This window comes from Triturus cristatus, chromosome 5_2 (genome assembly GCF_964204655.1).
Source record: "Triturus cristatus chromosome 5_2, aTriCri1.1, whole genome shotgun sequence".
Taxonomy (NCBI): Eukaryota; Metazoa; Chordata; class Amphibia; order Caudata; family Salamandridae; genus Triturus; species Triturus cristatus.
The window spans coordinates 380348889-380375379 of record NC_140588.1 but is presented as its reverse complement, the minus strand read 5'-3'; the positions used below and the strand labels follow the sequence as shown (position 1 = coordinate 380375379).

The 26491-nt window shown below is 45.5% G+C and overlaps 1 protein-coding gene across 1 annotated transcript in view; it reads left to right on the top strand.

The window, feature by feature from the left end:
• The first annotated feature begins 8230 nt into the window (after positions 1–8230).
• Positions 8231–26491, top strand: part of LOC146823035 (uncharacterized) — a 30375-nt gene continuing 12114 nt past the window's right edge. The window contains exons 1-2 of the mRNA XM_085606357.1: positions 8231–8247; positions 10007–10128. Of these exons, the coding sequence (XP_085462483.1) occupies positions 8231–8247; positions 10007–10128 (139 nt within the window). The remainder of the gene's footprint in view (positions 8248–10006; positions 10129–26491) is intronic.

Genomic DNA, 26491 nt, shown 5'->3' with positions numbered 1-26491 from the left:
TCAACGCCAGTCAGCGACACGTGGTGCCACGAACCCTGTTCAACGCCAGCCGGCGATACGTGGAAGAGGGACCAGGACTACCCTGCCGACCAGTAGGTCCAACATCCAGCACCTTTGCTCCAATCACGAATGGCAGAGTCCACACCAGTGGTCGCACGGAGAGGAGTAAGAGGAAGATGCGGCTTTGTCCGGATGAAACCTGGGTCACAAACACGGAGGTGTCCAAACACGTGGTGCCACTGAACCTGAACTACGCAGGCCGGTGGGGCCATCCAACCTATGCCGGCGACACTCAGTGAATGGCCTGTGCTGACCGCTGCCTCAGGCCTACACCACGGTCAGGTACGTCACACATTTGGAACTGAGCCACACATGTCTGTGGGCCGACACGGACTACTGCCCTCGGCCCACGCTGCACACGAGTGGGTCACAGATTTGGAAATGAACATCGATTATTCAAAAGGCAGAATACGTCATTGCAAGCATGGAGAGGTGTAAGAGGATGACGTGTTGCAGTCCAGAGGGAACAAGATCATCATTACAGAGGTGATCGGACACTACAGACAACTGCCCTTGTGTCACTAACTCTGTTCCTCGCCAGCCAACCACACGTGGCTGTGGACCACTGCTGACCGCTGCCTTCGGCCGGCACTGCGGTCCAGTAGGTCACAGAGTCTTGATCTGGCAATGGTGGAGTTCATGTCAGTGTACCGGCATCATCACAGACTGTATCCCCGCTCAGCACCTGTGCCACTAAGTCTGTTTCCAGGAAATGCATGGACACTCCATGGTCGTACATTGGTGGTGTTTGAGTCTATGGATTAGGGGCTAGTTTCCATCCACATGTAGCTGATACCGAATTGTTGATGAAAACGAGGGTTGCGCTTTCCACTCCCCCATTTGTTGCTTCTGGATAATATCAAACCTCTGCATCATGCCCTGGAGGACACCTTCCACTGTCCCCCGCAACCCTCCGCAGCATACACCTCGGACATTGATGGGGACCCGCCCAGGTTGCATGGCCCATATGACTGCACCGCAAGTCACCGTCCCGTGGCTGGGTGTCTGTGCCAGCCGCAGTGCATCCGGGGCCACTAACTCTGTGCTGGTCAGGTCTGGGACCCCTTCTTCGGATATATTGGATGACCTGTGTGACGGTGGTCTTGGGGTCATCAACGCCATGTGTCTGTGGTCCTCCACGGTCTGCACCCTCCGGCCTCAACTGCGGCCACCAGGGCCCACACATAGATCCATGTCCTGACCAGCCCGGATGTCGCAATCACTGCAGGAGGCACACGCCACCACCGCAAGGACCACCTCAAAACGCCATCTGCCAGAGTTGAACCAGTGGTCCTGACAGACCTACTGAGTTGCTCAGACCTGTCGTGGATGCCATCATTGGCCTGATACCTGCTCAGCACTCCAGGTGCCAGTGACTCAGTGCACCGCAAGCCATTGTCCGTTAGTGATTGAGTTTTGTGCTGTGGAGATGTTGTGCAGCAATGTCACCTCATGCAGTGGGGAGACCTGGGACTATGATGAGGAGGATGTGTCAAGTGTGCGGACGGGAGGTAGCACAGACAATGGGAGGGCAGGAGGCAACATCCCCAAGGCCGGAATGCAGACTGGAAGTAGTAGTCAAGCTACACACCCGGAACCATTACTGGGTATTGCGGTGTGGAATGCGGACGCAACTGTGACCTCAGGCAGTGTGGGAGACCTGGAACATTGATGAGGAAGTTAATGCAGGTGTAACACACCACACTGCATCTGTATCAAGACTAACCCGAAGGGACACAATCCTACCAATTCCTTCGCATGAGCGCGCTCATCTCTAGTGCCCCTACCTCAGTGCACTGCAACTCACGGAACCTCCTGACTGTATATTGGGTGACCTCTGTCCTTACTCCAGCTCCCTCCATGTTGCTGTGTAGTTGACTATGTTATGCATGTGTTTGCTGTTTCCGTTGCACTGGTGTCCAATTTTCAAGTTGTTGCCAGCACCAAGCATTCTGTGTGGACTGGCTTACACTCACCCCACATAAATCCAGCACAGGTATCACTGTACATGTGGCCCTGCCAATAAAGGGGCTGGGCGCACATGCCCGTAGCCAGTTTGACATGATATCTACGTGTGTCCCTGTGGTCTTCTTGTATGCATGAGGGCCCTGGGCCCTAGGACATTACAGTGTGCTGTGTACATTGGATGCAGACATGTCACCGCAGGCAGTGGGTTGGAGCTTTGGACATGTAGCTTTGTCGTCACCCACTCAATTGGTAAGGGGAGTGGCCAGGGACATCGTACGCCACGCCAATGTGGGTGTGTGACTACTATTTGCATGCACTTGGGTGTGGTTTGGTACTGTGAATGGGCATCTGCATGTGTCTCTATGGCAGTGTGGGTCTCCTTCGTCGGGTGTGGGTGGTCCTTGAGGGGGATAGACACCAACGTATGTGTTCTAGCTCGCCTTCCATGGGTTCGGCACCCACCCCCACCTGTTGGGCCACCTCCTTTTGGCGTGCTGACACATGGCATTGGGGTGCCATGTGAGGATGGATGAAGTGTTGTGAGCCAGCTGTGCTTGCGGGTGCTTCCTGCAGTGTGGTCTGTTGCAGGGGCTGTGTTCTCCTCTGAGTAGCTTGGCTGGCCGGGTCCTGGTGGGGGGTTGCATGGGATATCCATGTGCTGTTGTAGGGCATCGGTGTCGACGGTGTGGTGGTCCTCTCTGGCATCACAGATGTGTTGTCTTCTGTGCTCTGCTGTAGGTGTTGTGTGTCCCTCTGCAATGTGAAGGGGAGATGCATGTTGACATTGTGTTGCATGTATGTTGGCGCATTGTTCTGGTTTACATGCAGACTGTTTGGCAATGTACATTGTGACTGTTTGGGAGGTGCTGGATTCTTTTGCGGGACAGTGTATATTTGGACTACATGACGGATGTGAGGTCGTACGCGTACATTTCCATTTCACAGTTTCCTGCTCTGTCAGATGTAGTAGGCATGTCACTGTGCATGTGGGGAGCCAGTTGTCCTCTGTTCTGCTGTGTTGGCTATGCGCATTGTACCGCGTTGTCATCGATGTGGGTGTGCTGTTCTTGGTATGTGTGTGTGCTGCAGTGTGCCAAGGGGATGAGGGACATGATCCTGGGTAATTGTGGGTGTGCAGTGTGCTACGTCTTGTTGTGCATGTGTGTCATTGTGCCCATCTCCCCCTGTCCACCCAGTCCCTGTCCGTTACTTTCCCTGTTGATGTTGTCAGGTCCTCTCGAGCTGTGTCTGTACTCCCTAGTCATTGCCCCATCTCCACATTGATGAATGTAGCCTGGGTTTCCTCCAGCTTCCCCTGTGGCACTGGACTGCCACCTCCTGTCGCCATTGCTGCCTTCCTGTTGGCTGCGGGTTTGTACCTGGTTTAGGTTGTCACATCATGCCGGCGCCTCTTGGCCTCCTCGTTGGCCTCCTCGACACTCCGGCTGCATTCACGATGGTCTGCTTGTGGGTCAGTTGCTGGTAGTGTTCTGTCACCTCCGTGACGCTGGTCTTGTTTTCCTGTGGTCTGCACCCCGTCTTCCTCTCCCTTTTCTCCTTGGACTTCCCCGAACCCGTTGTTCCTTGCTGGTGGTCTGTGGGTGTTGTGGGGTTGAGTTGACCTCTGCGCTGGGTCAGGGTGCATCCATGTTGCTTTGGCTTGTTTCTGGTGTGTTGTTTCTGTGGGTTTTGTAGTGCATTTTCCCGCCAGACGCGTGTGGCTGTTCTTTGCTATTCTTTGTACCGTGATTGGCCTCATTGCATGAATTTTCACGTTCGCGTATCGCATTTTTTCACGCTGACATTTGGCACGTTATCTGGTGACAATCGCATGCTACCGCCTTGTTGTGAATTCCACGTTGACACGGTGTTATTTTCCCGTGATAGGCTGCGATATTGGAAGTTGCGTTACGCTACTCTTGCGGTAGTTATCACACGTTCTTGTGAATATACCCCAGTAAGTACAGGTGGGTGGGTAAAAGAAGTGGCATGAGGTGGACTCCAAACTAGTCTGCCTTGGTGTGCCTGAACCCCTGTTCTCCGCGGTGCCTGCTGCTGGCTCCTTTGAAGAAATGTGTGCCCTTGCATATTTTAAACAACCAATTAAGCACTGTTTGCTGATCAGGTACCTTAAGAGAGTGAAGGGAAGGGAAATATTTGGCGCACTGGGTGGAAGGAAAGAATGACTAAAATTAAACAACTATAAAAAAGGTTTGTTAATCTTTTACGGAATATGATTTTGATTGCAGAACCATCCTCTAAAGGACTATGTATGGAAAATAAAGACTGGTCTGTTTCTGGAACATCTTAGTAGCCAGGGCTTTAAATTAAAGGATAGAAGTGCTGAAACTCACTATCTATAGGACCTGTTTGCTTCTGAGTGGCGCCAGTACTATCCCATTACATTATTTGCAGCAGTGCTGAAAAGTGCTGGTATTCTCCCTTTCAAATCAAAGAAGTTCAAGGACTGAGTACCGGTCAGTACCTGCCCATTTAAAGCACTGGCAGGAGCAAGTTATTTTGCTTGTTACCAGGGAAATGAATGTAGGCTGAGCAATGATCCCATACTGGCCCCCAGAAGACAGCTGAAAAGAGAATAGTTAAGAATGTAACTGCAAGTAAATACCGAACATTTTTTGTAATATCAATTCGCGGTGATATTTGAAAATAACATGTTACCAGCCACATACATATTTTTCATGCTTCCTTCTTACATTGCTTGTCTGTCACTGAAACTTCAAATATCATATTCGAAGCCCAAAAGTCCCTAAATATGTGTCAGCCGTGGGCCGCGGGGCTCGCAGTTCACAAATAAGGGCAAATGGCTTCAAAGGGCTTTTTATTCCTAGGCCAGTTTCCTCATATACGTTATAGAAAGCAGCACATTAGAGGGCCTATTCTGTGAAGTATGCCACAGATGCTGCTGCATTTGTGCAGCGTCAATGCACAGCTGCAGGCATGCAACATGAAAAGGGTCCTCACAAAGGTTTGAAGCACTGTGATGGGCTCATGCTTCTGAGGTGGAGAGTGCCTCTCAAAACAGATAAACGTGACGTACCAGCCCGGGATCTGCTTTGATTGTGACAGCCCCTGTGAAAACGATAGAGGAAGGCCCTGTTTAAAATTCTGAACAATTGTGTTACTGTGAAAGGCAAAGAATGTGGCTGCTTAAAAGGCTGGGATTTAATTTCCCCATCCCAAAACGTGCCCTGATTCGCCATCTTCATTGTGAAACCTACAAATTTGAAGAACGTACCACAATAACTAAAAAAGAGCATTACGCAGATGCGATAGTAACTTTACCACTATCTGGAGGTGCAGCTTTTACTGTGAATTTAGAGTTTGTGGCCGCTAAACGGGGTGTAGGTTGTTGTACAGTTGCAACTGCAGTTTCCACTGCATTGATATGTGCGTAGCCACAACCAGCTTTGCTGATAGAAACCTATCATGATATATGTTAAACCTGGCTTTTCCAGCGGGTTTATCCCAAGAGTTTTTGCTTTTTATCCTTTTGTTTCTGACCTGTTTTTGCTGGTTTTATGACTCTGGGCACTTTACCACTGCTGATCAGTGCTGAAGTGCATATGCTGTCACTGTAAATTGTTGTGATGGATTAGTGTTTCCATAATTGTCTTATTTGGTTTATTGATAAGTCCCTAGTACAGTGCACTTTGTGTGCCCAGGGCCTGTAAATCAAAGGCTGCTAGTGGGCTTGCAGCACTGATTGTGCCACTCACATGAGCAGCCTGTAAATGTAACTCAAATATGCCACTCCAGTGTCTGTGCGCAGTTTGGTACTGCCATGTCGACCTGGCAAGGGCACCCACTTGCCAGGCCCTAACCTTCCCTTTTCTTACATGTGAGTCACCCCTAAGGTAGGCCCAAGGTACCCCTGTGGGCAGGGTGCAGTGTAGGAGAAAGTTAGAACATGCCCTGATGTGTGTGGCATGTCCTGATAGAGAAGTACTGCCCCTTTGCTGTGTGCTGTCTGGGGTTGGCCTGCATTGGCTGTTTCTGCCAAGGAAAGAAGAAAGGACTTTGTGTGTGCTGTGTCCCCTGCTTGAAGTAGATCTCCAAGGGCTTGAAAGAAGATCCTGCTTCCAGTTCTGAAGTGTCAGGGACATGAAGACTTCACCACCAGCTCCCCTGAACTTCCTTGCTGGGAGATCTGATCTGCTAAGAGGTTCCAGCTGCTGTTTTGGACTTCTAGGGAGCTGGAAAAGTAATGCAACTTCAAGAAGCGCGATGCATCTGTATCTGTTTCTGACGCATGGCCGAAGAAACCGATGTAGCGCCTGCTCACGGCTTGAGAAATCGCTGCACACCGCATAGAGTGCAACAATCCGCGAAGACCAAGATCACCGCACTGATTCTGATGCAGGCCCTGCTGTGTGGCTGCAAGCACCAACGCATCGTGGGACCGCAGCTGAAAAATCAACGCAAGTGCCGTTGCTGCCACCGCATCGAGAACCGAGTCAGCCCCAATGCTCACGCGTCACATCTACGCACCGCGCTGGCAAGAACACTGGGGTCGCAGTAAAATACCGACGCATCACCTCTCCGCACAGTCAGAAACTGTTGCATCACCTCCCCTGAAGTAAGAAACCGAGGCATCACTTTCCCTGGTCTTAAGGAACCGACCCATCACCTTCCCTGCAACAGTTTTTGTTTATGTGCGCAACGCATCTAAGGTACTTGGTGAAAAAAGTGTCGCATCTGCAATGTGCTTTAAACTGAACTATTTCTACCATTTAAAAGTCATATTTTTGTTACTGTACTGTCTTTTTTTTTGTTTTGGTCTTGCTTGGTTTAGATAAAGATCACTTATTTTTCTAAACCGGTGTGGTGTCCATTCATAGTGTTTTCACTGTTTTACTGTGTGTTCAGAAATGCTTTACACACTGCCTCTGAGATAAGCCTGTCTGCTTGTGCCAAGTTACCAAGGGGTTGAGTGAGGGTTATTTTAGAAGTGTATCCCCCTTAACTTGACTAGGAAGAAGGGTCCCTACTTGGACAAAGGTGCAAACCCTTGCCAACTAGAGACCCCTATTTCTAACAATATATTATACAAATTTAGGGAAATATTAAAAATGCCTGATAAAAGATAACACATATTTCAGTGTTCAACAAATCATTTTTCACAAAAAATTACTGGATAGGGACCATTTTATGAATGTCTTCAGTGATCATGTGCAAACCGAGATGGGGTCCCTGCACCTATTTTTACCGAGACCGTGCTGTCTACAGTGTGCATACTAATTCCAGAGCAATGATTGCCTCTGTTTGGAAGACACAGGGGCCAATGGTATAACATAGTGATCCCTCTCTCTCCTGCTCAATGTGATGAGGGGTCCCTAATTTTCCCATATTTCACAAATATTGGCCTTGGGCTGAATGGGTCCCCTAGAAGTTTTGGGGAAGACCCTGTGCCTCAGGGGCTACAGGGGCCTGTGTTGCCCATAGCAGGACCATTAACTTCCATTGGTGAAGCAGGAGGTGTGGCACCTAGGCCCAGAGCACGGAGTGACCCACTGAATGATGATAAGTGCTGTGTTTTACAACCCTAACAGCAGTCAAAGGGGCTATTTTCCTTCCTACGTACCAGCGTCCAAGGCACCTTTTTTACGCTGCTGGAGAGACCAATGTCTGCAGCTTGTGTAATAAGTCATAGGTTTTGCAAATTAAAGCATGCTTTGTGTACAGCACAATCTCCACACATCAAGCACATTGGCTTCTTCTGTGTCCATACATAAGCCTTGAAGATGCTCATGAAACGGCCCAGAAGTTGTGTCCATATCAGTAGTGGAGTGCGCCTGTGTAAAAATTGGTTTGTCCACATGTTTGCCACTGTTTTCACATATTGCACAGTCCAAGTTATTGTATTTTTTTATACATCAACTCATCAGTTTACGCACATGCCATCTATTGTGGGGAGTGTACGTTTTATGAAGTTGAAACCACCTTATCGTTTTTTGAACGGGGATGCAGTTCTGTTTTGTTAAGCCCAGGCCGAAAGCAAGTGTCTACTCATTTGAAAAACGTACATTTCTTTAAAAAGCCTGGTAAATAGTGATTAGATTTGACTGCATAGGAAGTGTAAGGGCTCACTGTGGTAAATATTTATTTCTTCAGTTTTCATGTTGGAATTAGAATCTTTGATGTCATCTTGCTTTGTAACGTCACCTTAGAATTGTTCTATGTAATGTGGAACTTGCTGAGGTATGAGCTTTGGTTTGAATGTAAGAGAAGCAGTTGGAGCTGACCTGACAGGACGCCTGAGCTTGTGCACCAGTGGGTCTTTCCTTGGCACTTAAATAAATAAGTATTTAACTTTTCTTGGACTCCCTCACTTCTTACAATGGCAACGAGGGTGGGCATCATGGATATTTGTCCAAACAAATTGTGAACCCTTTTTGAGAAGTTGTCTAAGAGGCTCAACAATAAGAGCGTAACCCTTCACAAACTGGGCATAGTACTCACTCAACCCAAGAAAAGAGCGTAAAGAATCTTTATCTTGTGGGTTACTTGCTTTTTCTAAAGTATTGACCAGATCATCTTAAGGAAAAATCCCAACAGGAGTAATTCTGTGACCCAAATAATTAATTTCATCAACCAAAAACTAAGATTTGCAAAATTTTTCTAAAATGCGATTGTGCTGCTCACTAGTCTTAGTAAAAATTAGAATGTCGTCCTTGAAGGACAGCACTTCTTTCAACCCAAGAAATAAACGTTCTATCAGTTTCTGAAAAAGGCTGGCCGCTGATGTCAGACCAAATGGCATTCTCAGGAATCTATAAAGACCAAATGGAGAGATAAAAGCCGTGAGGTCTTTTGAGGATTCATCAAGAGCCACCTGATGATTAGCAGATTTTAAGTCAATCCTGGAGAATAATTTTGCACCATTTACAGCAGCTAGCATTTCTTGAATTCTTGTTAACCGATATGTGTCAACTACAATGTTTTTATTGAGTGACCTAAGGTCCACAAATAATCTAAGATCTTGATTCTTTTTAAGAGCAATAACAATTGCAGAAACCCACTCAGAGCTGTCAGTGGACTCATAATACCTTCAGAACATAAAGAATCTAAATGTGACTTTAGTTTATCCCTTACACTCACCTGAGTTTACTGCAGGGACAACATGGATGAACACGAGGCTAGACCCCAACTTTCCTCACCCACCTCCTTCGCCCAACTAAGTCAGAAACAAAAGAGGGAAGGTGGGGAAGAAGGGGAAGAAGGGAAACAAAACAAGGGAAGGAAGAAGGGGTAGACATCCTCTGGATCTTCTGAGAGAGTCGTTTAGAACCCTAAAGAAGAAAGTATAAGGTGAGTACTAAGTATGAATACAAGCAGGCTAACTATATACCCCTCCTTATTCCTAAGGGATACCTTGGATGGAAGAAGCCAATATGTGAGAGGAAACAGCTCCCAGGGACGATAGAACACCACATCTATCTAGAAGGCTGAACAAGGGTCAATAAGTAATAGGACTGCAGAAGTTAGCATGTGAAACAAGAAAGAAAGATAGGGTACTGACCTAGGTTAGAATCACCAAAGGAATGGAGGAACCATTAAGCAAAACTAAAAATATACCTGTTACTCCTATATGCAGGGAAAAACCCCAAAACGTATTTCTCTAAGCAGGAGGAGATAGGGGGCAAAAGGGAAAAAAGCAAGGTTCTAAACTTATGCAACTTGTACTGACGAAGAACTGGAATCTTTCGTAAAACGAATATGTCTTCCTTTCTTTAGAGAGACCAGAAAAAAAGAATCACCAGAAATGCGCAAAGGAACACAGGACCATCAGATAAGTACTGTTCCTCTATCAAATATAAAGCTGGTATTGTCCAATAAGAAACAAAGATACTGTGATGCTTTAAAACCCCTTGCCTAATTCTTATTCTTGCAGAACCAGGACGCAAAGGGTTAATTCTAACTGGAGCTCCTTAGTAACAAAGTAACCTGACCGGAGAAGAGCAGCAAAACAACCAGCCCTGGAAGAACACCCGAGGACCCAGGAAGCAGAAGAGCACACCAGGAAGCCAACAGCACCACGAGCGACCGAAAACGTAAGCCGGAGATCCAGCACAGAGACAGGTAAGCTGGGAAATGTTAAAAGCGGTGGGAGGCCTGTCGAGATCCGAACTGGAACGGAAAGCTCGTTACCAGCGTGAGTCCCGTCTTTAGATATCCCTCAAGCACCTCCCCCGGCCGTTAACAGGGAACGGTGGGTGCGGCTCTCTGCTCCGTGTGCAAGCGCGGACACCGTTAAAGGCGGCACATGCCACGGAGCCTGACAGGAAGGTCAACTTCAGAAAACTTACAAGTAATGAATGGGTCTTTCTATACTCGACTCTGCTACAGAACCAGCCTTTCAATTGGATGCTCATGACATCTGGAAGTGTAAGGTAGCAGGAACGGAGTAATGGATGTATATTCGTTTCTCTGAAACAATCATCTGTTGAACTTAGTGGAGCCAAGCTTATAGGGTGATAACTGCGATCCCAGACTGCCCATGGTTCTACATTGTATATATATGAGCCATGAATTCCCTATGAGTTTGAAACCCATACATTACGGCTGCCTCTCACTGAACACCGTTCTGTGTGACGGAGCTGACCAGGGCCTCATTAAAAACTCAAATTACTTAGGCTCAACCCTCTTAGGTCTGACAATACAATGGAGGGCTCTGCACCATGAATTGTTATCAGTTCTCTACATTATACATAGACGGGCATTGGTCCACCCAGAGGATTATTACTCTCTTACAACCATGCTACTGACTATTTGGGGCATCATTCCGCTTCCCAGGAATCATTCCATTGGAATGAGCAAGGGACTATTTTCCTTCTAAAAATTACCCTTACTCCTGAAATAGGCACTTATATAATGCTAATATGCATTTTCCACATAAAGCAAGTTTTTTTTGGATACATCCCAGCCTTGGCAAAGCCATTTGGCCAGACTTTAACGTGATAAACAGCAACTGTGCAGGGAACATATGTAAACAGCATTTGTGAATGCCTGGGTTCACATGCATTGGCACTTTTTACCGATTGGCTGTGCTTTGCAAATGCTTGTTGTAAAAGGCTGTTCTTTAAACTGCATGTAATGAAGAAAAACTGTATATTTTAAGTTTTCATTGAACTACGCTGCTTGCAATCTTCTCATATTTAATGTATTCTATCTGTGCATGATTATGGCCAGGAAGCAGTGGCAATCCTAATTTACATTTTGTACATTTATTTCACACAGCAACATGTTACAGGTGGAATACCTTTCTCACTTTTTCACTGACCACGTTCAAGTCATGTGTACTCTTCAAATATTATTCTTTCATGTAGCACTAAAAAATCCAATAAAAATCTGACAATCCGTGCACAAATGAAAGCCACAATTGTTTTTAAATGTGCAATATTTCGTTGATTGGTTGCGAAATGACCTATTTATGGCACTCCACTATGCATAGGTTTATACTACATGCTCTTGCTGGTTGTAATAAATTGAAAATCAGATGTTTGCACTGCCAGCGGTGTGATACCTGACTATCGAGTATCAAATATTGCTGGGCCACAATCTGATGGAGAAAATACTGTGACAGCAAAAATAATGTGTGACTTAATATTGGATGTGTTTTTTTTTTTTTTCTGTCAATAACATTGATTTTAAAATATATTTAATATATTATTGTGGTATCTGATATTGTTTTTATTAGTTTTGCAATTCATGGTTTTTCATGCTGTTTTTTAATATAAATACGTGATTTGTTAGATTTTAGTTTTATATTTTTGTAATTTAACATATTTTTTTCTTTTAGGTTATTATTTCTTGGGTGGGTTGTCTCTTTATATGTCTGATTTTATTTTGGGGGGTTCATTAATAATTTATTAAGTAGAATGATTCTAAATTACTAGCTGTGTCAGAAATTTGGAAACATGTTAACATTTGTTTATGAATAGTAGGTTTTATCGGGAATTGGGTTGATATTGCTTTCTATGATGTTGAATGTTAAAAATGTTTTATTTAAGATATATTTAATAATGTTATTGTATTCATTAATGTAGTATAACATTTTAAATATTTAGTTCACATTATGGTGCCGATTCCAATCCGTGTAAAAAAATTACCGTACGACTCGTATCTGTATTTTTTTACGTACGAATCGTACAAGTCCCGTACAACCGGTGAAGTACGATTTGTACGTGAAAAATACATACGAATCATATCGGGAAAAGGTCTACAACACGTCCCCAGACAGTTTTACTTACGAGTCGTAAAACTGAACTCCGAGCGCACAAGTCCGATCCGTACCAGCGTTCTGAATACACAAACATATGGAAAACGTCCTGTATGGAGAGAACTTTGTACGACCCCTACCCCGGGTACACTTGTGCCCGGGGTACGAGTCATACTGCCCCCCCTATCCTCCCTCCGCGTATGTCCTCACTGTACCCCCCCGCGTATGTCCGCACCGTACCCCACCCGCGTATGTCCGCACCGTACCCCAGGCGTACCACAACCCTCGCGTACGTACGGTCCGTGCATATGCGAGGATTGGGGTATGCCTGGGGTACGGTGCGGACATACGCACCGTAAATATGCAATGTTGGGGTAAGCACCATACAAGATGACACGTATGATGTGGTTGATGGCGTGTACGTCACGTACGGGGCCCCCATTTCGTCGTGCATCGCAGCGTACTTAGCTTTTCTGGCACTTTTTGGCTCCCGTAATAAAATAGCCGTGCGGAGTGCTGTAGGTACGAATCGTACTTGCTGGTCCGTAAAACGCTGCCTGACTCCGTGCGGACGTTGCGTACGCGCTGTCCAGGATCAGAATAGTAGAATAGTAGGTATTTTTTAGCCGTACAGTGTTTTTTACGATTCGTACGGAAATGGTATTTCTGTACGAATCGTACTTGCGGGTTTGTAAGGTGGATTTCCCGGGTACGAGTCGTACGGAGAATACACTCCGTACGACCATTCGTACCCGGGTTTTCCAGGATCGGAATCGGCACCTATATTGGGTAATTATTTATTAAATTCATATTTTTAAATGAGTTTGTGGGTTTAATCATTTTTGTTCGGTTCTGTTTTTCAAATTAGAATTAGAAAATATTTATATTTGAACTTTTGATATTACATTGTTTTCCATGTGCTTATTTGTTATATATTTAAAATATGGTTTTTAAAAAAAACCCAAGTAATTCTAAATATTATTATATAATATCAAAAATTTAAAAATAAATGATTTGTGTACATTTGTTTATTTATGACTTGGGGTGTTAATTATTTACATTTATATTTTTTCGTAAATTTTCTAACTCAATGTATATTCAGTGTGAAATTAAAAATTAACATGTAGTTAACTTTTACCTTAACATGCACAGGATATTAGAAATACAATTTGCACTATGTTTGTAGGGTAGAACCTTGAATAGTGGTTCTTTAAACCCATCCCCTTTTAAAAAAATTATATGTAAGTTTTGTAACGCGTTAGATTAATAGGATTCACAGAAGCATTTATGAGTATGGAAAGAAGTAATACAGGAGAACCCTTCTAGGGAGTCTTAAATGCCTTGTTAAATCAGCCTTGAAATGTCCAATTCACTGTCATTAAACTGCAAAAAGGACACTTTGTTTTATTAGTGTCACTTGAACATGTTTTACCTGATTTCCCCATTTTCTTTCCATTTTAGATGTGTTGATACTAAATCAAGAAGGCACGTAAAAGTACTAACAAGAGTACTGCAGGAGTACTATGTTACATGCTCCAAAAAGCCTTTGGAAATAAGCCCCAATGTATATAACTTCACCAGTGTTGTTGTGTAGGAAAGTAGGATCTGCTTCTTATGGTACCCCCCACTTTTTGCTTGATGTTACACTGTTTTTGACAAGTCTTACTGGGATCCTGCTAATCAGGACCCCAGTCTATCTGCTTTCTCCTTATAATGTTATGCATTTATTTAGGTACACTCCAGATTGGATACTGGGGTACCCTTATAAGTCCTACACTTAAGAGTGTCCCGCACCGGGACACTCTTGAGTAGCCGTGCGCGATACGAATGCCAATAACATAACATGGTACACATGTACCCAGGGCATAGGTACCCCAGAGGCCTCCCATGGGCTGAAGCATGTATTATGCCACCTATGAGAGGCCATGCAAAATGGAACTACAGGTCTGCCATTGCAGCCTGTGTAACATGGTGCATGCACCACTTGCGATACATATAGGTTTACTATATAGGTCACTACACTTAAAACCTATAAGTCACCCCTATAGCAGGCTTTAACAATCTTGAAGGCAGGGTGCTGGATTTTGCGTGAGAGGGTGCCCCTGCAGCCTTTGGAGACCATTCTCCCGGGTTGTCTGTGACACAGCCAGACATATAGATAGAGGTGCATTATAACCTTGCGGTAAATGCTATCTCGAAAACGGCTGAAACAAAACATTTTATGTTTGGTATCAAACACCTTGGAATCATACCTTCACACCGGTAACCGGTGTGGGAGGTATGATTCCACCCTCCAGAAGGAAGCTGTGGGACTCCCTGGTCTTCCCGGTACCAGCCTTCTCGACCCAGACAGCACAAAATGGATGCTGCTGACCAGAGACACATTTCTGCCCTCCTGCTGCTGAGTCAAGCTCGAGCAGAGGAGGGCAGCACAATAGGCATCCTGTCACAGGGAGGTGTGACCACCTCCAAGACAGGATTTCGTGTATTTTAGCAGGGTGGGTACATGCCAAAGTGCCTGAAAGTCTGCACAAGGTGCACATTTGGTGACCCTGTGCAGAGCCCAGCTCAAACCAGTTCTGGGAGCCGTTGACTCCTGCTCTGCCGTGAAACTAGACAAAGGACATGGATGTAACCACTACCTGTCCTGACCCTGCCCTGAGAGGGTCACCTGAATCTGTCAAACCTGTGCACTGTGTAGTTTTGCAATTGCATATGCTTGTTGGCGTTCCCCAACTTTGTGCATTGGGCTGTTGATTGCCCCCAACCTCTGCAAATATTTTTTAGCAAGGACTTTGGCCTCCTCACACCCTGTGCCCTGCAAGCTGATTTACTTGGGCTCCCCATGGTTTCTCCCGGCCTGCCCTGACTCCCCTTGCTGTGGTGAGTCCTCTGGTCCTTGCTGGGCCAGACCATAACCTTTCTTGACCATCTTCGTTGGTTGCCGTTGCCAAGGCTTGTTGGTGTTCTCACTGGACACCGACCACTCAGCACTAAAAATCCTTCGTGGGAAAGCTCATATCCAGCTCCTGGTTATCCTGGACGTCTCCTGGTCGCTGCAGCTGTAGAGTCAAGGTCTCCTTCTTCACAACTGAAGCACCCAACATCGGTGGGCATTCGTCTACCCCTGGCCCTGGTCACTCTTAAGTGACCCAGACTCTGTCCCCTCTGATTTCAGGTTCCTTCCATCAAGAATCCACCTGTGGATTCCACCATACACTTTTCTTCTTTCCAGCAGTGGCATTTCCTTGAAGACTCCCTTTCAGAATGACTGCGGTTTCTGACGCCATTTCAGACCTATGCACCCGGCTTCCCTGGGATAGGAAACACTAGTACTTTGGTATCCAACCTTCCATGTTCCAAAGGGTTTCCTCGTATTCCAGTGGGAAGGGTCCTTTAACTTTAAAATTGCACCCGCGACTCTCACATTGAATTGTACGTAGCATGCGGTCGGGTTCTCACACTGCACCCGACCTCCGTGGGGTCCCTACGTACTCACCTGGGTTGGTTCCTTGGGGTCCCAGCAATTCTACACATTCTAGACATTGTCTTGACTTGAGTCGTAGTTCTTATGCCACTATTTTAGTATATGGTTTGATCTCCCCCGGGAGCCCACTGTGTATTAGTGCTACTTACGATTGTTTCTGTGCTATAGTATTTTGTGCTTTGTGTTTATCTGCCTGTAGCAGATACTGTGAGGTATTTAAGGTGTTCTAATAATAAATATATATTCTTATAACTACTGTGTGGTTCTCCTTTCATTTAACCAATACAATAAGATTGTATTCTGGTAAAAGCAAGTTGCTTAACATTCCTTCAAGACTAAGCCTGAAGGCTGCTCTCCACAGCTACCACTTGGATAGCTTTCTAAGGTTATATTTGACCTCTTAAATCACCATAAGGGTTGTTTGGACTGGTGCAAGGTGCTCACTTTAATTAGTGGACATCATATACCAGGCCAACTTCTCACACAGTGGAGTTGGGGTTTGAATAGTAATTATGATAGTATTTGTGTACCGCCACAAATATATGCTTTTTATACAATGTTGTTGGAACTGGTGTTAGAATAGTATATCTAAACCCTCACCTCGAAAATATAAACACTTTCCCCAATATCTGTGGGAGTCAAGTTAGAATAGCACATTTGACTGCCTTAGTATGTGTACTTACTCTCATCCATTTAATATTAGAGTTAAAAAAGTACAGTTCTGACTTAGAAACATTTTCACCAAAAAGTGCCAGAAGAGTCATCAGAAGACTGGCACCAACCTGCCAGTTGATCCGCCCAAAGTGCGTGTCCCGTTGGCCTAACTTCATGGTAGCTCCCACTGCGTTCTTCTCCTCTTCGCCATATCCTTTTAAGTGGCACACTAGAATGACAGTATCCAGCCTCATGCAACCCTCTTCAACTCACCCTGCTGGATGTTTTCAACTTCCAAAAAGTTGTCTAAATCCGAAGGTAGAAATATTCTCTGTGCTCGACGGTGACTGGCTCCCCATCATCGAAGACAGCCTCCTCAGCCCGGAAATCCAGTATCTCTCATTCATAGCTTTTTTTGCCATTGTCTACAGCTTTACTGAAACCTCATTCAGCATGCCCTGGTGGCAAGGACTCCTCCTCAGGCACAGCCTACTGCCTTGCCACGCTAAACTTTACTTTCTCCTGGACTTTTCTTGAATATTTATTTTGAATCCAAAGGTAAGGCAAGACAGGGCCCAATGCACCTGATGTGTCTGAACCATGCTCCTTTGCGCAGTCAGAATTAACTTTGACTTTGCTCCGATCTCGTGCGACCAGATACCCACTGTTGGCGATGTTGATGCTTGAGAAGGGTTTACTTCCCCCCAACCAATAAACTGATTTCTTGCAACAGCCAAGACATGTTTTAAAACGTTCGGCATCTGACTCATGAGTCTTTGAAGCAATGTCAGCTGAATCCTGGCTGAAAGACATTGTATCACATTGAAACATTCCTTTCAGCATAACGAATGACAGCAGGAGTCTGGTTTCTTTGGCCAGAACCTTTGATGGTATGCTGAACATAATTTTACATTGGTAAAATCTCTCATCCTGTTAATGTGCCAACCATCTTATCGATCATGAGCAGGGATGACCTTTGATCACAATCACTTTGTTGACACTTTGTGAGACTGATACATTCCCTTTTATTATCCTACGTCTGTTCAGAGAATGACAAAAGGAAATAACCAAAATGATGATTCCATTGGTTCAGTTAATCTCTGTGCACACTGTCTAAAACAGCACACAACTGCTTTCTGACATCAACCAACCATATTTTGAATTTCATTTTTTTTGGCACCACTATATCTTCCAGTCAGGTTACATTCTCAAACACCATCAATTTTGCAAGGTTTTCTTCCAACACTTCTTCATTTTCCTCTAACACTTCTTGCAGTAGTCTATCACCTTTTTCTTCATCAAGCATAACTGTGTGACTCTGACATTTGCTACCTAGTATTAATACCAATACCAAAACATCTAGAATGCAATCATCCTAAAATGATCAGGCCTGACTCTGATGCATACATTTCAACCTATCTACTGTTTCCTTAAAATTCAATTTGCTTCCTACCTAATCATTGAAGTTCAGTCTTATTAATTTCACATGAAATAATTGCTAACGTACAAAGATAATGACTATCCAGCTTATATTTATGCATGTCAGGTTACCCCCTGGAGCAATGTCCCGCTGAACATTTCATCTAGCCATTGATGCCATTTCATCTACCCTTACAGATTTCTTTAATGCTTCAGTCTCTGCATCATCAGTAGCTGAATGCTGAAAACAGGCCCATATTGACCCCGTTGCTAAAAAAAACTACAGCTGACCCTGTCTTCCTCAGTAATTTTAGTCATATGCTGCTGGTGCCTATTATGGCAAAGGTGGTGGAAACAGGGGTGATAATTTTTTGTACTGTGCTACTCACCTGCGGACCTGCGGACCTGCTCCTGATCCTCTTGCCGTCTTGCCGCCTCCGGGGTGCTGACGCTGTGGGTCTCCCCTGTCGGCGCCTAACTCAATCGCGCCCGCGACAGGGGGAGACTACAGCTCCCAGGCTGCCTTTCCGCCAACTTCCAGTTGTCTTCGCGCCCGGAGGCGCACAAAAGTTCGAGGCTCCCTCGGTGGAGCGGGGGTGATAATTTTTAGTACTGTGCTACTCACCTGCGGACCTGCTCCTGATCCTCTTGCCGTCTTGCCGCCTCTGGGGTGCTGACGCTGTGGGTCTCCCCTGTCGGCGCCTAACTCAATCGCGCACGCGACAGGGGGAGACTACAGCTCCCAGGCTGCCTTGCGGCCAACTTCCGGTTGTCTTCGCGCCCGGAGGCGCATAAAAGTTCGAGGCTCCCTCGGTGGAGCGGGGGTGATAATTTTTAGTACTGTGCTACTCACCTGCGGACCTGCGGACCTGCTCCTGATCCTCTTGCCGTCTTGCCGCCTCTGGGGTGCTGACGCTGTGGGTCTCCCCTGTCGGCGCCTAACTCAATCGCGCCCGCGACAGGGGGAGACTACAGCTCCCAGGCTGCCTTGTGGCCAACTTCCGGTTGTCTTCGCGCCCTGAGGCGCACAAAAGTTCGAGGCTCCTTCCACGTCGCGGGACGCGCGCGGGCGGCGCCGGGCGAAGCCCGGGCAAAGGGCGGGCCCTCTGTAGCCCTCAGGAGCCGAAGGAGGCCGGGCCGGGCTCATCCCCTTGACTTTTGCTTGTACTGTTCTCAGCGTATTGTAATCTGTCCTGGTTTGTTATTTAGTGTTTGTAATTGACATTCTTGATTTGTTTCCTTCAGTCCCGTTGTATGCATTACTTTAGTGGTGTATTTTATTAGCTTCATTAACATGGCTGAATTTGTTAATAGGGGTACCCTTGATGGTTATTTGTTTAAAGTGAATTTGGGACTAGATCGTGAAGCCCCTCTCGCAGAATTAAGGGCGAGGCGGCGTAGCTCTATTGAGCTTATTAAAAGCACGCCTCTATCTACGGACCTTCTTTGTTATGACTCCCCCACGCTCTAGTGGACCTCCTTACAATGAGATTTCCGTCCTTTCTGGTAATAATGATTCCCTAACATTATCTCGGAATTTAATCTCTGTTGAGTCATCCAATGATCTGTCCCCAATTGCCTCACCCTTACCCCTTAGCCTAATCACCGAACCAGTTGTATTGAATGGGTCATTACCACAAGTTATCAAGCCTTTACCTCAAAAGGTTAAATCACCCAGGCAATCTAAACTTCCAGGCCCATTACCTAGAAAAAGGAGAAAGATAGACTCTTAGCTACTAAGGAGTAAATAAAAAAACTAGTCATAATTCTGGTCTGGTTCATATTGATAAAGGCCCCTTACTCTGTACTGATAATACATCTCTCTCAGGTATGTCTACATCTCGTTCTGTAAATGATACAACTACCACAGAGCTATTCGGCAACATAGACCAGTTATTGAAATCTCTCATGTTACCTATTATTGAGAGTTTAAAAGCAATTGAAAAAAGGCTAGAGAAAGTAGAATTCCTAATGGGTAATAACAGGGAATTAATTACGAATTCTACAAAGCCAACTATAGTGTCCCCTATTGTTTCAGCTTCTGCTGCATCACCCTCTACTGCATTACCATTAGAGTCTATCTCTCAAATCTACCCGAGCACTAATAATGTAACTAATAGCAATGCAGGAGGAACTACTATTCCCAAGTTAATGCAACCCATTATTTTAAGCAAGGGCAGAGACTCCCTGGGAGAAAATATCTCAATACAAAAAGGCCCAATGTACGATAGAAAGGGTCGCAATCCAGTCCCTATTACAAAGATACGTGGGCCTTTTTCTATTAACTTGCCACCAGAAGCTGTCCCTCTTGTAGTTGTCCTTGCGGGTGTTCCAACTTTAAAGGACGGTGTAATAGAGGGATATTTGCAGTTAAAGAATAAGGTGATCCACTGGCTTGGACAGAACCGCCCTCTCCCCTCGTATATTAATGGGGAAATCTTACACGTTAGGCGTCTACTCTGGCTGGGAAATACACCAAAGAATATAAACGGGGATATCATTTTAATTAACTTTAGGGATCCTAGAGCTGTCAGCCACATCCTTAACTGACACACAAATCATATGAGGTCTGTCATTACTACCTGGGAATTAACTTATTTCTATCCCAGATCTCAGACAGCTTCCATTATTAATCCTGGGGCTTTACTTTGTAACCAACCTAACCCTCCCATTCCGCTCAGAAACCGCTATGAGGCATTAGCAAATCTTGAAGACGTGGACTGACTCAATAACCCCAAGAGTCCGTCCTTGGTCCCTGATGAGCCATTTCCTGATACACTTCCATCTTTTAATGAGCTAAGAAACTCGGTACCAGAAGTAAGTGCAGACACTTGTATCAATCATCTCATTGTCCCAGATTCTCTACCATCTGTCAACTGTTTGGCTGGCACTGAGGTCATTACGGGGAACTTATTCTCCTGGAATATTGCAGGGTTGTCCTCTAAACTGGAATCTGAGGATTGGATATGTTTTGTCAATAATTTTGATCTATGCATATTCCAGGAGACTTGGTTATGTGAACCTTCTTTTGTACAGGGATATTTGAATTATTCTGTGCCTGCATTAAAGGGCCCAAGGGGGAGACCTATGGGGGGTTTAACTATATGGGTCCGCCAGAGTCTAAAGCTAGCTATCAAAGTTTTTGACACTAATAATCGAGATATCCAACTAATTAAAATGGACCTAGCTAAATTAGGAACGTTGGATATTTATAATGTCTATGTCCGGAGTAACAGAGGGGGGAGGTCTGAGGCTCTAGTAGCCTTGGGTTGTCTTCTTGATACCCACTCCTCAAGCAACAACATCGTCATTGCGGGTGATTTCAATAGAACATTTGAACCCCTAGTCAATGAAGATGATCTTTTTGGGGACGAAGAGGACCGGCAATGGGGAGTTCCTAAATTGGAGCTCACTCCGGTTGTGCGTTGGTCCGATGATGTGATCGGTCTAAACGCCCTCTGTTATGAAAAGGATTTAAGAGCCCTAAATGGAAGGACTGGTAGTGACAGAAATGGGACCAGCACATTTGATAATGGGCGATACAATAGTAGAATTGACTACGTTTTATGTAGTCTTAAACTATGGCCCCTGATCTGCGACATGGAGGTTGTTGGGAGGATAGCGAGCGATCACAACCCCCTGTGTGCAATTCATAAATGGTGGTCCCATACTAACCGTCCCATAGGCCCTCTTGAGATCGTCCCTCCCCTGATTGTTCCCACTACTGATATGCGTAGATTAAGGTGGGAAAATATAGTAACTAACCATCAGGTTATTGCTAATATCAATGGCCAGGTAGACAAAGCAATACTGGACATGGAGCACTTTAATCCACTTAGTACCGGCTTAGACAAGGTAGCAGGAATACACAATACCCTCTTTTGCACAATCAAAAACTATTTCCTTAAACCTGCGTAAAACAAAACCTACTAAGTGGTATAATGACCAATGTAGGGAAGCACGACTGGCTTTAGGTAATGTCATCAAGGGGGGGCAATCTGTTGTGATTCAATCTGCTAGAAAGGATTACAAAATCAGTATATCTAGGGCAAAGAAAGCCTGGGACGAGCACCACTGGTCTGAGCTAAAGGCAGCTAGCGACAGTAAGGATTCCCGGTTATTCCGGCACATCGTTAGGTGGGGAAATTTGGGTTTTCCCGAGCCCCCGCATAACAATGTGCCAGAGGAAGAATGGGTAAAAAATTTTAAAAATCAGTATGCCGAGCGAAATAATGCCAATATGGGCACAGAAATTAGTGTGAATCAATTCCAAGATAATTTCTTCAGTATTGCTGAAGTCATGATGGCCCTTGGCTCAGTGGCTTGTGGACGCGCCCCTGGTCTCGATGGGGTGCCAGCTGACTTATTCATTAATGATAAAGAGCGCTGGTGTAAGTACATTCATCTTCTTATGAATGCTATTGCACTGGGTGCAGCTGTACCAACATCTTGGCAGGGTGCAGTTATTATACCTGTCTTTAAGAAAGGTGACCGGTCTCAGCCGGGTAACTACAGACCAATAAGCCTTATAGATACTATTCAAAAGGTTGTGGGGCGTGTGATCGTCAATAGGCTCCTGGATTGGGCGGAGGAGTCTAATGCCCTTTCACCTTCCAGGCAGGCTTTCGTCGGTCCACAAGTACGGTGGATCAGGTCTTTCGTTTTACCCTGTTGCAATGGAGAACCGTCGTGCTGGGTAAGGGAAGCTTGTATGCGGCTTTTGTTGATTTGCGGGCCGCTTTTGACCTTGTTCCCCGGTCTAAGTTATGGTCGGTCCTCAAGAAGCAGGGTCTCCCAAGCGAGTTATTATCCTTGATAATGAGGCTCCATGAATCCAACTATGCTAGAATCCAGTGGGGGGGACTAGGCTCGGTAACTGCGGACTTCCCTGTCGAGAGGGGAGTTCGGCAAGGATGTTCGATGGCTCCCGTGCTTTTTACATTGTACATCAATGACGTTGTTGCCCGTATGCTTTCTGCACAAGTGGATGCCCCTTTTTTAGCTGGGACCAAAATCCCTATTTTAATGTTTGCAGATGACACGCTCATTCTATCTAAAACCCCTAGCGGTTTACAGCGTGCCTTGTCTATTTTTGATCAATTTTGTGGGGAGTATGGCCTAGAGGTTAACACAGCCAAAACAAAACTAATGATTTTTAACCCCCATCGTAGTTTTAAATCTAAAATTACCTTGAATGACCGCCCGCTAGAGGTAGTGAATACTTTGATATATTTAGGTATACATATATCTAGCGAGAAGAGTTGGCAGCATCATATTGATATTGCTACACTTAGACATAGGCAATTGTCTGGTGCTATTTGTATAGAGCACAGAAAATCTATAACCAAACCTGTAAAACCTGCCCTACAGGTCTACGAAGCAAAGGCTCTAGGCTCTGCGCTTTATGGTGCTGAGCTCTGGGGCTTCGAGAAGGTGGTTGCACTTCAATCCTCGGAGAATAAATTTCTTAGGGCAATAACTGGTGTCCCTAAAAGCACCCCATTGTTGCCCCTTAAATACGATTTGGGTAGAAGAGCAGTCTCAGATATGGTAAAGCTTCGCCCGATCTTGTATTGGCGCAGGCTATGGACGACTCCTGTGCTCTCCCATTACGCCGAGGGCTTTCTAGATATTATACGATCTGATGTATACCACAAAATTGGATGGTTAAAATCACTTAAGATATCCCTGAATGAGCTCGGTATGTGCTCACTTTGGGAAGATCCGGCGAGAGCAACTTTTCCATCTAAAAGCACTTTAAAGAGTACTTACTGGGAGATGGTTGCCTCCCGGCACTGGAGTAGCTCCAGGCCAAGATGTACCCCTGTCTAGAACCCTATTGGGATATTATAACTAGGCCTGGAGAAAGGAAGCTCCTTTTCCAAATCAGAGCAGGTGCACTCCCCCTCAAATCTTTGACAGTTAAGTGGATAGGTGGATCTTGTGATAGCTGCCCTGTTTGTGGTATTACTAAAGAAACCATCGGTCATTTTTTATTTTCTTGTAAATCTTATGCGGTTCCAAGACGTATCTGGTTGTCCCCGATGTGTAAAAACCTAGGGACAAGCAGTAGTATTGTAGCTCTGCGTATTATATGCACTAGCACTTTGACTTGGATTTCAGTAGCCACCGCAAAGTATTTAGGATGGGCATGGTCGATTAGACAGAGATTGCTAGTCACTTGACTATTCTCTTGATCAGATAGAGACTGCTAGTCATTTGACTATTCTCTGCTATGCTAATTTTCTCTGCATTTTTATCTTGTATGTCATTTTTAAATTACTTTTACTTAAATTATTTCATTACTCTTTATAACTCACCATTACTAACGGAACAGTGTATTTTACGTATATAGGTTTAGCAACCAAGTCAGAAAACTTTCAGAAGTATGTTTTGTATTCTGATGCTATTGACTGGAATTTAATTCTATTTTAAAAATGTTGTATGTATTTGTTTTTATTGTAATTTGCATTCTGCTTTTATGAATGAAATTCGAATAAAGCATACTTTGACTTGACTTGAGTAGTAAATAAGCAACTATCTGCCTTTATCGAACATTATTTTCTTCTTGGTGAGGCATAGGCAAGACTTTGCCTCTGTCATGGCACAAAGGTTGCTCTCTTACCTTTAATGGACCAACTGTGGATAATCTAGTATGAAGGAGGTATTGCTGCTGTTGGACTTGGCCCTTTTTGGCTAAAGTTTCCTAAACTTTTTGCCTTCCCCCTAGACCTTTTTTCTGACATGGTGTTGCCTTTGACACTGCTGATCAGTGTCAAAGTGCAAGTGCTCCCTGTATAAAGTGTAATGCTAATTGCTTGTCCATAATTGGCATGTTTGTCTTACTACTAAAGTCCCTAGTAAAGGGTGCTATGTGTGCCAGGGCTGGTAATACAACTGCTACTAGTGGGCCTGCAGCACTAATTGTGCCACCCACACAATTAGCCCTGAAAAGAGATCTCAGGCCTGCCACTGCAGTGCCTGCGCACAGTTCGTTAAACTGCCTTGTTGTCTTCACAAGTGCACCCACTTGCCAGGCCTGACCCTTCCCTTTTTATGTAGAGCAGACACCCCTATGGTAGGCCCAAGGTACCGCCCTGGGCAGGGTGCAGTGTATGTGAAAGGTAGGACATGTACTGAGATGTGTACCATGTCTTAGCAGTGAAATACTCTTCATTTCGTTTTTCACTGTTGCAAGGCAATCTTGCCCATAGAACAGACTGGGGGAGACTGTGTAATGTTTTTCCAGGCTATCATCCCATAGGATTAAGATGGAGAGGGGAAGTTTAGTGTGCCTGAACTCACAATTTAATAACACATCTTTTTGTGAAGGTGGTTTTTGAATTGTGTGTTTAGAAACCACGCTTTTACAAGTGCCTGGTTTTTTGGTTCTAACAATTCTGTGTGTCTCTTCCTGGTTGTGGATTGACTGTCTGGATTTGAATGTGATAGGATCTGGGGAATGTCTTGACCCAGGTGAGGAGTAGGTGAGACAGCCACGGCTGACCTTCATCTGTAGAGTAGGGGGGAGGAGTAGCCCCTGGAGGTGAAGAGGCCTGGGCTGCTGCCATAAAACAATGGCTCCATCTCCTGCTGAGTGATTGAGGACCCAGACCACCACTATCAAAGGAATAAGGTGTCACTGGCAGGGAGACACCCAGAACTGGTTTGGACAGGGGTCAGTGCCCCCTGAACACAAAAACTTCAAAGACATTTAGGGGTATAACTATGAGAGCTGAAACCCCTGGACTTTGGACTGATCAAGACTGAAAAGGATTGAAACTACTTCGCAGTCAAGAGGAACCTCTGCCAAGGAAGAACAGCTGAAGAGACTGAAGAGAAGGACTGACCCTTGCTGTGTGGTCCGGGGCTGGACTGCAGTTTGCTGATTTAACTAAGGAGAGGCTAAGGGCTGTGTGCTGTGTCCCCCTGCTTGAAAGGACTTTGCTGTGTGCTGTGTCCTGAAGTAACTTGTCCACAAGGGCCCGAGGAGAGCTGGCTCCCTGTTGTGGAAACTCAGGAACATAAACGTTTCCAAACGGGTATCAGTGACGCTGTGTGCATGTGCTTCATGCAGCCTGAGACCTACGTAAGAACTGCACCGTGATCGTGTGCATCCGGAGTCCAAGAGAGTCTCAGCGACGCAGTGTGCGTGTGCTTCGTGCAGCCTGAGACCTTCGCAAGGATTGCCCTGTGATCGGGTGCACCTGGAGTCCAAGTGAATCTCAGTGACGCTGTGTGCGTGTGCTTCGTGCAGCCTCAGACCTTCCTGAGGATTGCCCTGAGATCATGTGCACCCGGAGCTCAAGTGAGTCTCAGCAACGCTGTGTGCGTGTGCCATGTTGCAGCCTGAGACCTTCGTGGGAAATTGCCCTGTGACTGTGTGTCACGGAGCAGTCTTGTTGTATCTTTCGATCGACAGCGTGACCAGAAGTGCTGTGATTGTTATTTGCCATCGGCCCGGACCTGCATCCCCAGAGGAGCTGTGGGAATTCACTGCCGCTGGCACGAGCCTGCCTTTGCCAAGGAGAGACCCCTAACCATCACCATCGGAGGTCCGAGTTCCACTGCCCAGGATCAACGAAATCACACCGGAGGCACAAGCTGTGAAGAGAGGAGAGTGAGATCGCATCCCCCAGGTAACGCTCAGCGAGCGTGTGTGT